Source organism: Thalassophryne amazonica, chromosome 17 (assembly GCF_902500255.1).
Source record: "Thalassophryne amazonica chromosome 17, fThaAma1.1, whole genome shotgun sequence".
In the NCBI taxonomy this organism is placed as follows: domain Eukaryota; kingdom Metazoa; phylum Chordata; class Actinopteri; order Batrachoidiformes; family Batrachoididae; genus Thalassophryne; species Thalassophryne amazonica.
The window spans coordinates 68,567,784-68,584,512 of NC_047119.1; the positions used below are offsets into that span (position 1 = coordinate 68,567,784).

At 45.5% G+C, this 16,729-nt stretch overlaps 1 protein-coding gene across 1 annotated transcript in view; it reads right to left on the reverse strand.

Moving 5' to 3' along the window:
• Positions 1–2,180: 2,180 nt before the first annotated feature.
• The window catches only part of cdk9 (cyclin-dependent kinase 9 (CDC2-related kinase)), a 50,322-nt gene continuing 35,773 nt past the window's right edge, over positions 2,181–16,729 (reverse strand). The window contains exons 6-8 of the mRNA XM_034192332.1: positions 8,172–8,343; positions 2,670–2,818; positions 2,181–2,592 (exon numbers count right to left, since the gene is read on the reverse strand). Coding sequence (XP_034048223.1) covers positions 2,227–2,592; positions 2,670–2,818; positions 8,172–8,343 — 687 coding nt within the window. The 3' untranslated portion in view covers positions 2,181–2,226. The remainder of the gene's footprint in view (positions 2,593–2,669; positions 2,819–8,171; positions 8,344–16,729) is intronic.

Below are 16,729 nucleotides of genomic sequence, written 5' to 3' on the forward strand. Positions count from 1 at the left end.
CTTGCCCCTTTCACCAGCCAATGATCTTGATGATCACTGTTTATCAAACTGACAGGGAGAAACACCGCTCAAAGCCTCTACAATCAACTATTCCCACCCCAACCAGTTTATTTTGGGTTGTAAGGTCAGTTTAGGCAAACATCACCCAAAATGCCTCAGGAGTCAGGAATTGGCAAACCATGGATGAAGGCACGTTAACACTGATGTAATACAGCGGAAAAAAAAGAATCATATTTTTACTGTACCTCAACTGGTCCCGTTTTTCCTCCCCTGGAGGAACAGTTTGGTCCATTTTGACATTGTTGACTTGTTATTCAAGTAATTAATTGCAACCTGGGCCTTTTTTTTTTTTTTTTTTTTTTAAGAAGGGCTCCGCTTGGGGGGGACGGACTATTTTCATCAAAATAGTTATTTAATAGGCTTTGCTATGTAGATAAATCAATATGGACTTACAGTAGTGTTCAGAATAAAGTCCCTCTGTTAAATAAAAGACGTGCAGAAGAGGTTACAATTTGCCAAAGAACACATCAACTGGCCTAAAGAGAAATGGAGGAATATTTTGTGGACTGATGAGAGTAAAATTGTTCTTTTTGGGTCCAAGGGCCGCAGACAGTTTGAGACAACTCCCCAAACTCTGCTTGGTCTTGTTGGATTTGTGAGAATCTACTGGTACCTTGTTTCCCATGTAACAATAAGAAATATACTCAAAACCTGGATTAATCTTTTTAGTCACATAGCACTACTATTATTCTGAACACTACTGTATTACTTCTATTTTGTCAACTGATTTTTAAATGAACCATAATAGAAATGGGTATTTTCACTTTCTTGTATCATTCATGAATTTTTAACATTTACAATTATATTATGTACTTACAATAAAATTACTAAAACACACTTAAATATATAATCTGCATGTGAACAAGGTACGTTCAAACATTTTGAAGCTGTGTAACAGTTCATTTAATTTTTCTGAGTTTCATCATCATGATAAATTTTCACATTTACACATTTCTTAATGTAGTTCAGGTTATAGTTGATTTTACTGTCCATTCATAACTAGAAGAGCAGAGTGCATTTTTTTTTCCCCTCTTTTCCTTGTGACAACCAGTCACAGCTCTTAGAAGACCAACCTGGCAACAGGGTCAACCCCACCTCCTCACAAAGTTTCTGTCTACTCCTTGCTCAGAGTTCCTCTCAGATACGTCCAGGATCACTCTTAAGCTAAGATTCCTTACCGAGAATTTTTAGGCTAAATTGTGAGGTCTCTGGGAGGACTGAGATGCTTCGTGAATACAGGCCCAGACTTTTAGTGCATCCCAACAGTACTCACTACCCTTGACTTTTTCCACTTTTTTTTTTTTTTTTTTAATAAGGCTGTATGTAACAAGTGTGGAAAAAGTACAGTGCTGTACTTTTGGATGCACTGTAAGGAGAAAAAAAAAAATCTACTTCATAAAGAGGAATTCTGTTTTTGAATACAAATTCCACAAATTAATTAACTTTATAACAATGTGACTCCTTTATTTTTATGTTTTCACTGTTAGCATGTTCAGAAACAAACTTAATCACTTAAAAACAAAGACATTAAAACAGATCAGAGTCTGCAAACTGACAGATGGCTACAGGTCACGTAGACAAAACAAGAACTCTGCATTTCAGTCACATGACTGAGTGAAGGACACCTGCAGGAGTCAGGAGCTTCAGAACAGCAACAAGCAGACAAGCAACCAAACTACATCTGAACCTTTGGGAATGTAAAACACTGCTTTAATGGTCGTCTCTCACTGTGGAACCCAGAATCATCTGCTGGTGTTTCTCCACTGCAGGGACGCGTTCACGATAGGGTCACAGTCAGGGAGACAGGAAAAACTGACGCCTCAGCAAATAAAGCAGACCAACATTCTTACTCACAGTATCTGAGCAAACCAAGTCATAATACGAGTTTTATCCTCGACACAGGGAACAAAAGAGTCGAGATATCACCTCACTCAGTCAACAGTCTCTGCAGAGGAAACATACCCTCGTTCCTGCAGGTGAAGGAGTTAATGGGTCCACAACACTGGTCTCCTTATTGTTTCTCAGTTCAAACAGAAAAAAACTTCTGGAGATCTGCAGGTGTTCTCCTGCAATCCTCAAAGGACAGCAGACTTGTAGCCTTCTTCACGAGGATGCCTAGAGGTCGGGTTCATCAGCTTGCTGTACAGGGCCACACCGGGCAGTTTCCTAAAATACCCGATCGAACTCCGTCTGGCCTGTGGTGGTTGGGTTTCTGTTCTGATTGGGCTGCTGTTGAGGCATGTGGCCTTTCCGCCTGGGCGGGGCCAGATATTCAAACATGGAGGTATTGTGTGCGGACAGCATACTCTTCAGGTCTGATGGCATGGGGTCGGACCAGAAGAAGTCGTGGTTTAGTGCGTCATCGCTGTCTATGCGCTGGGCTGGGTCTAGAACTAGGAGCTTGTCGATCAGGTCCAGAGCGTAGGGGTCTTTGACATAGGCTTTCAGACGATCTTTCACTTTCCTCTTTTGGCCTTTGGGCAGCTCCATTTTCTGGTAAAGCTCATACTTCTTATCCACACCAGGCCAAACCTCGACAAAGAAGAACCCGGGTCAACATTCAGGCAAGGCAGAAGGAATTACATCACCAAACTTGGATCTTTTCTTACCTCCACAGTGATGGAACCACAGAGCTGGCTGATCAGAGTCAGCTGGTGTTGCTCCGTGTTGCCCTGCATGATGGGACTCCTGGTCCACATCTCTGCCATGATGCAGCCAGCTCCCCACAGGTCAATGGGCGGACCATAGTCTCGTTCACCTGCCAATACAGAATCAGAGCAAAGTACAACCTCAAGCCAAAACTGCGCTACAGCAGGGGTCAGCCAAAAACCAGTCCAGTTACTACAGCAGATAAAATATTTAGAGCAGAATCCTGCAAATGATGATACAAGCATCAGATTTGGCACAAATACTCCTTAGACATCCCTCTTCGGGGGGGGGGGACGACGACGATCGGCCACTTGAACTTGCAATAAACAGCCAGGTAGAGAGAGGTCAATTAAAGAATTACATGGAGATCAAATTCAAACATGTTCCAACAGGGTTGGGTATTGGGAACTGATTCTTTTCAGGTATCGTTAAGAAATGATTCAATCCACAGACAGCCATTTTGCTTAACGATTCCCTTACTGGTCCTTCAGAGCGGCCGTTATTTTGGGGGTGTTTGTCGGGAAAATGATCATTTCTCTACGTTGACTACAAACTCTGCAAGGGTCTGTAATCAACCGTTTCTGCAGCACGGCTCTGCTTTGAAGCAATGAAACAGTACTCCCACCCGTTGCTTCATTGGTTACAAAGTATACAAATCTATTCTACATAGCCTCTAAGGAGAGAGAGACAAAGCATACAAAGAATGCAAAACCTGAACATGAAGGTACATAAAAGGGTGGTGGGGGCGGGGTGTAGTCTTGATTCTGGATGTGCTCCCCCAGAAATTTTTTAAAAGAGCAAGTTAAATTCTGCATATTCTAGTGAATTTTAATGGGTTTGAAGCCCTCTGAAACAAAGAAAACTCACTTCAAACTGTCAAGTAAAAATTCTTTGTTTTTGTCACCGGCTGCCTGGCCCCCTTTCCCCTCTGTTGGTTTGTTCTTTCCTGGTGTTTCCGGTGCTCCTCCGGGGCTGCCTGCCTCCCCTCCGTCTCATAGTCTCCCTGGTGCCTCCGCGGGTCTGGAGTTGGGCCGCGGTGCCCGGTGTGTGTGGCCCGCTCCCTGCACCGCGCCTCTCCTCCCGCCGGCCGCTCGGGGTTGGGCCTCACATGTCACACCCTTTTAATGTACTTCACCAGCACAATACATGCACGCACATCATACTGGGGTGTAAGTAGCACATTATAGGGATCACACAGTTCTGCAGCCAGGTGTTGGGTATGGATTGATCTCAATCCGCCACTCCTGCCCTGCCATTTTAATGCACACGCTATATTTCAACACAATTAGTAAACACACTCACTTTTCAGAGTTGGGGTCACAGGCGGTAGTGGGTTTGTAGAGCAGGCTGTGGTGCAGCAGTGTACCGCAGCCTCCCACGGCAGTCTGCCACCTGCTGTCTCCTGCCCTGCTTTTAATGCAACACTATCTTTGCTCACTTAGGGAGTTGTACACAACAAGGGAGTTAACTATAACAATTATGGTGGGGTTGGTAGGTAGGGTGAGTGTGGGATATGGGGTTGGGCCCTGGATGGCTGTGGGGGTCTGGGGCAGGTCTGCCTCGCCGGCTCTGCCGTGGTCTTGGGGCCCTGCTCTGGGACTCATGGGGCCTGGGGTCCTGCAGTTCGCTGGGGGGGGGCGCGGGAGTCTGGCACAGGGGGCGGATGGCAGCGGTTTCCGTGGGGTGGGGTGTTGCCTCGTTCTCGCTTAGGCAGTTCCCGACCTTGGGCTTGGTTCTGGGGTTGGGTGGGTCCCGCCTCTTTCCTAGGGGCCCCGCCCTCGAATGCCGGTGGTCCCTGCCTGCGCTCTGGGTTCAGTTGCGGTGGCACCTTTGCCACCGGTGTCGTGGGCGGGGTGGTGCGGTTCTGGGCCCATGAGTGCTTCCCTCGGGTGTGGGGTTCCGTCGGGGGTGGGGTGTGTGTGTCGTGGGTGCATTCTGGCACCGTCAGGCCGCTCCTTTGTTGGTCTGTCGTGCTGCCCCGGTGGCTCTGGTGGCTGCCCTTCCTGGTCCCTGTGCCCTTCCGCTTCCCTTTTTTGCCTGGTTCCTCCTGGGGCCCTGCGTACTGGGCCCTTTTCCGTTGTCGTTTGCAGTCGGCCGTATGGCTTCTGACGCGCCAGAGTGGTCCATGTCATATGGTAGGGTTCTGTCCTTTTATCTTGGCCCAGCACACCAGCCACAGTAGTGATCGGATATTGAGCTGTGATCTGGGTCTGTGTGTATGGCTGGTCATGTGTTCGTGGCCGACACCACAATTTGGTTTTGGGTGCTCTCAAGGGGATCAAGACTCTGGTGTCCTAGATTAGGGAATGAATGCTCACTAACTAGACAACAGACTGTCGCTGTCACTGCTTGTTCATGTGTGGTGGTTCGTTCCGGCATGTTTTATGTTGGGGACCCGTCTCCTCAATGTCTCACTTCACAGTTATTGCTTTCACCACTTGTCTTTCGTTTTTGTCTGTCTTCGTGTTGCTTTGGTGGTCGGTCCCTCCTGACAGAAGTTGTCAGTCGGCTTTGAGTAGGATCTTGTAGGGTGATTGAGAAGGGCGGATGGGGATCACACACTCACATTTAATCGGTAAAATGCTCTCACTCGTAAAACAAACTAGGGCTGCAACTAACGATTATTTTAGTAATCGATTAATCGGTTGATTATTTTTTTTCAATTAATCATTTTTTATTTTTTGTTTTTTACTTAAATGTGAGCTTTGCCATTGTTTATTGAAGTGAGTTATTATTAAAAGCCCTTTATCACAGAACATCAACCTTTGACCCTGTAACAAAGTTATGATGTCATATTCTCGTCAAAAACATACCTGAAGTAGTGTTTTGTTTTATTTTGCACATACATACATCACCGACACACCACAGACAGACTTCCATCAGGTTTCACCCGATTATGAGCATTTTTAGATGCCTACAGCAACTATCTCAACCACTGACAACATATTACAGCAAGAGTCCACAAAAGTATTTTAAAGGCCTGACTGAAGTGTAACATGTGATCTTTAATAAGTTATTTTCATGAAAAAGACACAAATGTGCAGTTTACTGCATTTTATTTTTTTTCTTGTGTAAAAACACAGCTTAGATGTGGTTTGACCGAAACAAATTGTCATTAAACTTAAATAAAACAGGGATGAAGTGGAGGTTTAAGAGTCACTAGGTGTTCACAGGAAACAGTTATTTCTATATTTATTTTCATTGTTAGTTGGTTTTATCTTTTCTGTTTTGTTTTATCAGATTCTTTTTGTCTGTTTCTCTAAAATTGTATTGTAGCATTATTAGTTATTACTTTTGTTGTTGTTGCTATTATTAATAATAGATAAATAAAATATTACAAATGGTAAATGGACTGCATTTATGTAGCGCTTTTCCATCTGAATCAGATGCTCAAACCGCTTTACAATTATGCCTCACATTCACCCCAATGTCAGGGTGCTGCCATATAAGGCGCTCACTACACACCAGGAGCAATAGGGGATTAAAGGCCTTGCCCAAGTGTCCTTAGTGATTTGAGGAGATTTGGGGATTTGAACCCATGACCTTCTGGACTCAAGCCCAAATGTATTACAATTTGTAATACATTTGACTCTTTTACGACAGCGTTTGTTGTTGTAAATTATTATACAGAAAAAAAAAATGCGGGAGTTCACCCAACCAGTCCACATGTGTTTTGTGGATCTGGAGAAGGCGTTCGACCGTGTCCCTTGGGGCACCCTGTGGGGGGGTGCTCCAGGAGTATGGGGTCCGGGGTCCTTTGCTAAGGGCTATCTGGTCCCTGTACGACCGCAGCAGGAGCTTGGTTCGCATTGCCGGTAGTAAGTCAAACCTTTTTCCAGTGCACGTTGGCCTCCGCCAGGGCTGCCCTTTGTCACCGGTTCTGTTCATTATTTTTATGGACAGAATTTCTAGGCGCAGCCAGGGTGTAGAGGGGGTTTGGGAACCACAGAATCACGTCTCTGCTGTTTGCAGACCATGTGGTTCTGTTGGCTTCATCAAATCAGGACCTTCAGTGTGCACTGGGGCGGTTTGCACCCGAATGTGAAGCGCCCAGGATGAAAATCAGCACCTCCAAATCCGAGGCCATGGTTCTCGGTGGAGTGCCCTTGCCTCAAGTGGAGGAGTTTAAGTATCTCGGGGTCTTGTTCATGAGTGAGGGACGGATGGAATGTGAGATCGATAGACGGATTGGTGCAACATCTGCAGTGATGCAGTCGCTGTATCGGACCGTCGTGGTGAAGAAAGCTGAATAGGGGGGCAAAGCTCTCGATTTACCGATCGATCTATGTTCCGATCCTCACCTATGGTCATGAGATTTGGCTCATGACCAAAAGAACGAGATCGCGAGTACAAGCGGCCGAGCGCTCCCTCAGAGAGGGTGAGGAGCTCGGTCACTCGGGAGGAGCTCGGAGTCGAGCCGCTGCTCCTTCATGTCGAAAGGGGTCAGTTGAGGTGGCTCGGGCATCTTTTCCGGATGCCCCATGGACGCCTCGCTGGAGAGGTGTTCCGGGCACGTCCCATTGGGAGGAGGCCCCGGGGAAGACCCAGGACATGCTGGAGGGACTACAGCTCTCGGCTGGCTTGGCAACGCCTTGGGACTCCCCCGGAGGAGCTGGGGGAGGTGTGTGTGGATCGGGAGGTCTGGGCGGCTTTGCTTGAGCTGCTGCCCCCGCGACCCGACTCCGGATAAAGTGGAAGAAAATGTATGGAAAAAAAAAAAAAAAAGCACACAAACTGTGCTGAGATGCGAGCAGCTTAATGCTAACTTTAATACTCAAAATGCCACAGACATGCTAACGTGTTAGCATCTGTCCCGTTTTTTAAGTTCTAAAATACATCAACTGTTTCAGAAGACCCTAACAGGTCAGTTTAACATAAAAAGGTAAATATTACTCAGACATATGCTCTTAAGGGTTTATGATAATTCTATTATTATTATTATTAATAGATAAAGCGAAATAAAACTAAGAACTGAAGCAGCAGATCAAAGCATTGCTTCATTGATTCAAGGTTCAAAGCAAAGCCACACCCTGCTCTACTTGGGGAAGGTCTGCCAATGTTCCCATAAAGACAGGGAGGAGAAGGACGGTGGCTCATGGCAAGCAGGAAACAGAGCGGAGATTAAAAATTCACACAGTCCCATCCTCCGCGGTGCGGCGCCATCCACGTTGACGTCGCTGCTGCTTTGATTAGCACAGAATGGGATGTTGCTTTGACAATGAGAGTATCATATTTTGGCCCCAAAACACGCATGACACCACGTGCGCGCATGTAAATTTTCCAAATGATAGAAATCCGTCGTGGTGACGGCTTAACTGAAGTCCATGTGGTGTACATTCAGTTGACTGGACATGATTTGGAAAGATAAGGCTGTAACATGACAAAATGTGGAAATAGTGAAGCGCTGTGAATACTTTCCAGATGCACCATATGCTGCAATCAGGAGAGAGGGCGGGGCTTACCGAGCAGCAGCTCTGGCGGTCTGTACCACAGTGTGACCACGCGGTTGGTGTAACGGTTCCCTTGGCTGTTTTTGGCCAGGCTGAATGCTCGAGCCAACCCAAAGTCAGCCAGCTTCAGAACGCCATCCCTGGTGATGAGAACGTTGGCAGCCTTCATGTCTCTGTGAAGGATCTGGTCAAAGAGAAGAACATGGAACACTTGTCACATGATGAGATGCAGCCATGATGAGCTCGCTGTGACTCACAACACATTAAGACTGAGTGACAACATCGCCCCACCCAGGCAGACGACTGAGCAGTGGACAGTGTGTTCTTAGCCTTCTCCAGATGTTGGGGTCCTCATGAATGAGGCAGCTGTGTGCAGGATCATGCACACAGAAACGCACCACATGGACAAAATGTCACAGCCGGCACTCCCTCACAATGCATGTGACACTCCTCACCCAAGTCTCCCTAAGTAACTGCTTCTCTGACACAAAGTCATTCCAAGTCATTACCCAAGAATCCTCTGAAGACACCTGGTACCAAGATATCCATTCATCACCTTGGATCTCTGTTTAGTGTCCAAATCTCACAACCACACAGTTCTGCTGCGTTCATACATCAGCTATAAGCAGCAGATGAGAAACCAGAAGAACTCCACCACCTGACTGTGTGCACGAAGACTGCACACTCTTGTCCTTCATATTGGATAACTTGACTTTTCAGTGCATAGTTTCATGCCAGACCACCTTCAACATTTTGACCATTTTAAGTTTGATTTCTGCACAAATGACAGAATCTCCTAAAAGATCACCTCATCATCACAGGCAGCGTTGCTATTCAGCCAACATCCCAAATCTTACACCCATTCATATAAAACTTAAACTTCTGTAATTACGCTTGCAATTAAAGTGGAACTGATCTCAGATGGAGGCAGTGATTCAACACAAGTGTGGATGACTAAAGGTTAGGGACTGGTATAGAGAACCGGTTGTTAAGAAATGATTTGATCCACTGACATCAATAGCCTTTTTGCTTAACGATTCCCTTATCAGTCCTTCAGAGCAGCCTTTGTTTTTGAGGGTGTCTGTCGGGAAATTGATCATTTCTCTAAGTTGATTACAGACCCTGCAGCAGCTCTGTAATCAACCGTTTCTGCAGCGCGACTTCACTTGAACCAGTGAACCAATGAAGCAGTGCTTCAATCTGCTGGTTCGTTGGCTCCTTGATTCGCTGCTCTTCAGAAGTGGCAACTCTGCTTCTTACCCCTCTCAAAACTGTTAATACGAGGCCTGTCAAAGTATAGGTTCTTTTTATTTTTTTCAAAAACTATATGGATTTCATTCATATGTTTTTACGTCAGACAGGCTTGAACCCTCGTGCGCACGCGTGAGTTTTTCCACGCCTGTCGGTGACGTCATTCGCCTGTGAGCACTCCTTGTGGGAGGAGTCGTCCAGCCCTTCGTCAGAATTCCTTTGTCTGAGAAGTTGCTGAGAGACTAGCGCTTTGTTTGATCAAAATTTTTTCTAAACCTGTGAGGCACATCGAAGTGGACACGGTTCGAAAAATTAAGCTGGTTTTCGGTGAAAATTTTAACGGCTGATGAGAGATTTTGAGGTGATACTGTCGCTTTAAGGACTTCCCACGGAGCGAGACGTCGCGCAGCGGTCCCAGGCGCCGTCGTCAGCCTGTTTCAAGCTGAAAACCTCCACATTTCAGGCTCTATTGATCCAGGACGTCGTGAGAGAACAGAAGTTTCAGAAGAAGTCGGTTTCAGCATTTTATCCAGATATTCCACTGTTAAAGGAGATTTTTTTTAATGAAAGACATGCGTACGGTTCCGCGCGTCGGGACGCAGCCGGCGCGGTGCGGCGGCACAGGAAAAACACCTCCGTGTTGATAATCATTTGTAAAATCCAGGCGGCTTTTGATGGCTTTCAGTGGAGTGAGTATATGAGAAATTGTTTAACGGCTGGGCATGTTCCAACTTGTCCTTAAGGCTTCCAACAGAGGTGTTTTTCCTGTGGCGGAGCGTCGCGGCAGCTGCGAGCAGACGCTGCAATCCGCCCGCACGTCTTTCATTAAAAAAAAAAAAAAATCTCCTTTAACAGTGGAATATCCGGATAAAATGCTGAAACCGACTTCTTCTAAAACTTCTCTGTTCTCTCACGACGTCCTGGATCAATAGAACCCGAAATGTGGAGGTTTTCAGCTTGAAACAGGCTGACGATGGCGCCTGGGACCGCTGCGCGACGTCTCGCTCCGTGGGAAGTCCTTAAAGCGACAGTATCACCTCAAAATCTCTCAGCCGTTAAAATTTTCACCGAAAACCAGCTTAATTTTTCGAACTGTGTCCACTTTGATGTGCCTCACAGGTTTAGAAAAAATTTTGTTCAAACAAAGCGCCAGTCTCTCAGCAACTTCTCAGGCAAAGGAATTCCGACGAGGGGCTGGACGACTCCTCCCACAAGGAGTGCTCACAGGCGAATGACGTCACCGATGGGCGTGGAAAAACTCACGCATGCGCACGAGGGTTCAAGCATGTCTGACGTAAAAACATATGAATGAAATCCATATAGTAAAATAAAAAAGACCTATACTTTATTGACAGACCTCGTATATCGTGAGTCACTTTTGTCTGGATTAAAGTCACTAACTGGGACTCTTGTCTTGTTGCAGTGAAGAAACGAGAATCGTCCTCTGTTCCGTTGGCACAGATCCAAACACTGCACAGCTCTCTGCCGAGACAGAGTTCAACCAGAATTAATAACTGTAAATAAAATGACACCTCTTTCCAAATGATGTAATTCAGACAAACTACAATCGACTAAAATGTTTTTTTTTTCCTCCCAAAATGAGACATCCTATATTTATTCCAACCCCAATTCCAATGAAGTTGGGACGATGTAAAAAATGTAAATAAAAACAGAATACAATGATTTGCAAATCCTCTTCAACCTATATTCAACTGAATACACCACAAAGACAAGACATTTCAAACTGATAAACTTTATTGTTTTTGTGCAAATATTTGCTCATTTTGAAATGGATGCCTGCAACACGTTTCAAAAAAGCTGGGACAGTAGTATGTTTACCACTGTGTTACATCACCTTTCCTTCAAACAACACTCAGTAAGCGTTTGGGAACTGAGGACACTAATTGTTGAAGCTTTGTAGGTGGAATTCTTTCCCATTCTTCCTTGATGTATGACTTCAGTTGTTCAACAGTCCGGGGTCTCCACTGTCGTATTTTGCGCTTCATAATGTGCCACACATTTTCAGTGGGCGACAGGTCTGGACTGCAGTCAGGCTAGTCTAGTACCCGCACTCTTTTACTACGAAGCCACGCTGTTGTAACACGTGCAGAATGTGGCTTGGCATTGCCTTGCTGAAATAAGCAGGGACGTCCCTGAAAAAGACGTTGCTTGGATGGCAGCATGTGTTGCTCCAAAACCTGGATGTACCTTTCAGCACTGATGGTACCATCACAGATGCTGGCTTTTGAACTTTGCACTGGTAACAATCTGGATGGTCTTTTTCCTCTTTTGTCCGGAAGATATGACATCCATGATTTCCAAAAACAATTTTAAACGTGGACTCATCAGACCACAGCACACTTTTCCACTTTGCGTCTGTCCATTTCAAATGAGCTCAGGCCCAGAGAAGGCAGCAGCATTTCTGGATGTTGTTGATGTATGGCTTTCACTTTGCATAGTAGAGTTTTAACTTGCACTAGTCGATGTAGCGACGAACTGTGTTAACTGACAATGGTTTGTTTGAAGTGTTCCTGAGCCCACGTGGTAAGATCCTTTACACAATGATGTCGGTTTTTAATGCAGTGCCGCCTGAGAGATCGAAGGTCACGGGCATTCAATGTTGGTTTTCGGCCTTGCCGCTTACATGTCGAAAGTTCTCCAGATTCTCTGAATCTTCTGATTATATTATGGACTGTAGATGTGAGAATCCCTAAATTCCGTGCAACTGAATGTTGCAAAACATTGTTCTTAAACTGTTGGACTATTTTTTTCACACAGTTGTTCACAAAGTGGTGATTCTCGCCCCATCTTTGCTTGTGAATGGCTGTTCCTTTTATACCCAATTATGACACTGACTTGTTTCCAATTAGATGTTCTTTGAGCATTCATCAACTTCCCCAGTCTTTTGTTGCCCCTTCCCAACTTATGTGAAATGTGTTGCAAGCATCCACTTCAAAATGAGCAAATATATGCATGAAAATAAAAGTTTATCAGTTTGAACATTAAATATCTTGTCTTTTTGGTGTATTTAATTGAATATAGGTTGAAGAGGGTTTGCAAATCATTGTATTCTGTTTTTATTTACATTTTACACAACGTCCCAACTTCGCTGGAATTGGGGTTGAAATGCAAGAGCTCAGCTCAGACATATGGAAAGACATTCATGCCAATAATGTCTGAAAGGAAATGCTTTTGACAAAAACTACAGATTTTCTTTATTTCTATTTATGCCCAGCTCAAGGATCCACCATGTAGAGTTTATGGATCCAGTGACCAATTTCGTATTTGTTTAGTTTAAGACTCAATAAAATGTTGTTGACATAGAAAACCCGTAAAGCCTACTTGTAGTACAGAGAAAAATTCTCAAGAGGTATCGATAAGGGAATTGGATCGATAAGCGGAATCGATAATGACATTGATTTTATCAAAAATCTTATCAATACTAGGGTACTGATAGGATTTCATCAATGTCATTGTCGATTCCGCTTATCGATCCCCTTATCAATACCTTCTGTGAATTTTCTGTGTACTAAAAGTAGGCTTTACAGGTTTTCTATGTCAACAACTTTTTATTGAGTTAAACTAAATAAATATGAAATTGGTAACTGGGTCCTTAAACGCTAGACTTAAATAAAAAAACAAAATCTGTAGTTTTTTTGTCAAAAGCATTTCCTTTCAGACAAAAGGCATGAATGTCACTCCATACCTCTGAGCTGAACTCCGCTGGCTGTGCTGCATGTCAGCATCAATGGAATTCATAAAGAACATGCAGGATGTCTCATTTTGGGAGGAAAAAAATTTTTAGTTGATTGTAATTTCTGGTTTTTATTACAACGTTTGGAAAGAGGTGTCATTTGATTTAAAACAGTCAGTCATTCGCTTTGAAGTTATTCATTCCGGGCGGACTCTAACTTTACTCGGCAGAGAGTGGCACAGCGCTTTTGAGCTGTACGAAGGGAACGGAGGACAATTCTCGTTTCTTGCCTGCAACAAGACAATTGACTTTAATCACAACTAGGTTGGGTATCGAGAACCGGTTCTCGATACTCGAGTATCATTAAATGAGTCAATCCACTAATATCAATAGCCTTTTTGCTTAACGATTCTCTTATCGGCCCTTCAGAGCGGCTGTTTTTGAGGGTGTTTGTCGGGAAAATGATCATTCCTCTATACTGATTACAGACCCTGCAGCAGGTCTGTAATCAACCGTTTCTGCAGCGCGACTCCAGTTTGAAGCATGAATCAATGAAGCAATGCTTCGATCCACTGGCTCGTTGGTTCTTTGATTCGCTGCTCTTCAGAAGCGGTAAGTCCGCTTCTTAACCCCTCTCAAAGCCATTAAAATATCATGAGTCACTTTTGTGTGTATTAAAGTCACGAAAGGGAGCTGATGATTATTAAGTGCCGGCCAATCTACCTGCCTAGGGAATATACTGCTATTCTGCTGGCAGCTATATACATCCCTCCCAGCTCCAACAACAACAGGAGTGAGGCACTGAACGAACTCCACCAGCACATCAGTGAACAGCTGACAGCCCACCCTGATGCCTTCCTCATCCTGGCTGGAGATTTCAACCATGCCAACCCCAAGAGTGTGTTTCCACAACGCCATGGACATGTCAACTTTCACACTAGAGGCACCAATATCTTGGACAATGTTTACACCACACACACAAGGAAGCCTACAAAGCTTCCTTCCTCCCCCACCTTGCGACCTCCAACCACTCTACTCTTATGCTAATGCCTGCATACAGACCGCTGGTTAAAGCCACAAAACCAGCCAAAAAGGTGATCCGGGTGTGGCCAGAGGGGGCATCAGAAGTGCTCCAAGACTGTTTTTCCACTACTGACTGGAGCATGTTCAGACAGGCAGCCACCTACAACAACACCACAGACCGTCACTGCCTACATGAGGAAGTGCATGGATGACGTCACGGTCTCCAGAACCATCACCATTCGGGCCAATCAGAAACCTTGGCTGACAGGGGAAGTCCACAGGCTCCCGAAGGCTCGAAACGCTGCCTTCAGAGCTGGGGACAAGTTGGGCCTAAGGACAGCCAGGGCCAACCTGTTATGAGGAACCAGAGGCTAAGAGACAGTACTCCAGGAGAACCGCTGTCCGCTTCAAGGACAGCAGAGACTCCAGGAATCTATGGTTAGGTATTCAGACCATCACAGACTATAAGCTCACCCCAAAGACCTGCAACAACTCCCCCTCTCTGCTAAATCAGCTGAACAACTTCTTCGCTCGCTTTGAGGCAGACAACATTCCAGCATAGAAGATCCCACCGCCTTGTGACGTCCAGGTGCTGTCACTACTTTTGGACAGCGTGAGGCGAACGCTCAGAAGGATCAACGCAAGGAAAGCCCCTGGGCCCAATGATATTCCTGGTCGGGTCCTGACTGTGCTGAGAAGCTCACGGATGTCTTCACGGACATCTTCAACATCTCGCTGAGACAAACTGTTGTCCAGACGTGCCTCAAAGCCACCACCATCATCCCAGTCCTGAAGAAGTCGTCTCCCTCCTCCTACAATGACTACTGCCTGGTCGCACTCACTCCCATCATTATGAAGTGCTTTGAGTGGCTAGTCATGGACCACATCAAATGTGAACCCCCCCCCCCCCCCCCCCCCGCACTGGACCCCTACCGGTTTGCATATCGGTCCAACTGCTGTCCACTGCCCTCCACTCAGCCCTAACTCACCTGGAGACCAAGGACTCACACGTCATAATGCTGTTCATCGACTTCAGCTCAGCATTCAATACAATCATTCCCCAGCAGCTCATCCACAAACTAGTCCAGCTGGGACTCAACACCTCCCTGTGCAACTGGCTGCTGGACTATCTGACGGGGAGACCACGGGCAGTTCGGGTCGGCAGCAACACCTCCAGCACCATCACGCTGAACACAGGAGCCCCCCAAGGATGTGTGCTGAGCCCCCTCCTCTTTACTCTGCTGACCCACGACTGCACACCTACATCCAGTTCCAACCTCTGTCAAGTTCGCAGACGACAACTGTGGTGGGTTTCAACAACAACAACGATGAGACAAGCTACAGGAGTGAGGTGAGCCTCTTGGCCACGTGGTGCACGGACAACAATCTCCACCTGAACATGGAGAAGACAAAGGAGATTGTCATGGACATCAGGAGAGAGCCCACTCAGCATGCTCCACTAACCATCAATGGCACTGAAGTGGAGTGGGTGAGCAGTACAAAGTTCCCGGGTGTACACATCTCCCAAGACCTGTCCTGGAACATCAACACCACATCTCTGACCAAAAAAGCCATCGAGCTTATTTTTAAAGTTTGTAAATATCACTTTCTTTCCCCCTAGTTTTGTTCCTATATATGAAAAAAAATGTCAAAATATCAGCTTCTTTGGTGAACATTTACTGGTAGCTCAACTGCATTGAAGTTTTCCAGAAATCAGTTTATACAAGCTTTTCATACGGAATTGATAATGTACAAATGTAATATTTACACTGCAGTATTCTGTAAACTGCTGAACACTGTGACCCATAACTTCATCACATATCAAAGGCAAAAAGTTGCTGACATCAGAAATGATGCAACACAGAGTCTGAGACATGTATATCGTATGTTTGTTTTAACATGTAGTAAGCCATCCATCCATTTTCTTCCGCTTTATCTGGAGTCGGGTCGCGGGGGCAGCAGCTCAAGCAAAGCCGCCCAGACCTCCCGATCTACACACACCTCCTCCGGGGGAACCCCAAGGCGTTCCCAAGCCAGCCGAGAGATGTAGTCCCTCCAGCGTGTCCTGGGTCTTCCCCGGGGCCTCCTCCCAATGGGACGTGCCCGGAACACCTCTCCAGCAAGGCGTCCAGGGGGCATCCGGAAAAGACTGACTGCAGTAGCAAAACAATACATGTACTATTAACTCTTGTTCACGGTTATTAGTTTGGTTGTGGTTTTTAATGTTCAGTACATATAGTGAGACATGGCAGCAACAACTAGATCTCAAACACAAGTCTATCTTATTGACAGTACTGTGACTGAATTAACTGGCAGCAAACTGCCGTCTCTGCGCATGGCTCTTGGTTTCTTTTTACATCATGTGGATATGCGCAAAACTATCAGACAGTCATCAGCTGCTATAGTAGAAGAGATAGCAAAATTTTGGCACAAAGCAAGAATACCAATAATTGATGTATGAAACTGTCAAACTAAATTAGAACGATTATTTGAAGAATGGCGTTTGCTTAAAAAGAATAAAGGCAGGAAGTCTGCTCGCTGGCTCTCAAAGGTCATTTACAGCCTGAAGATCTGGATGTTTCGAGGCCAGTTTCGTCTCACA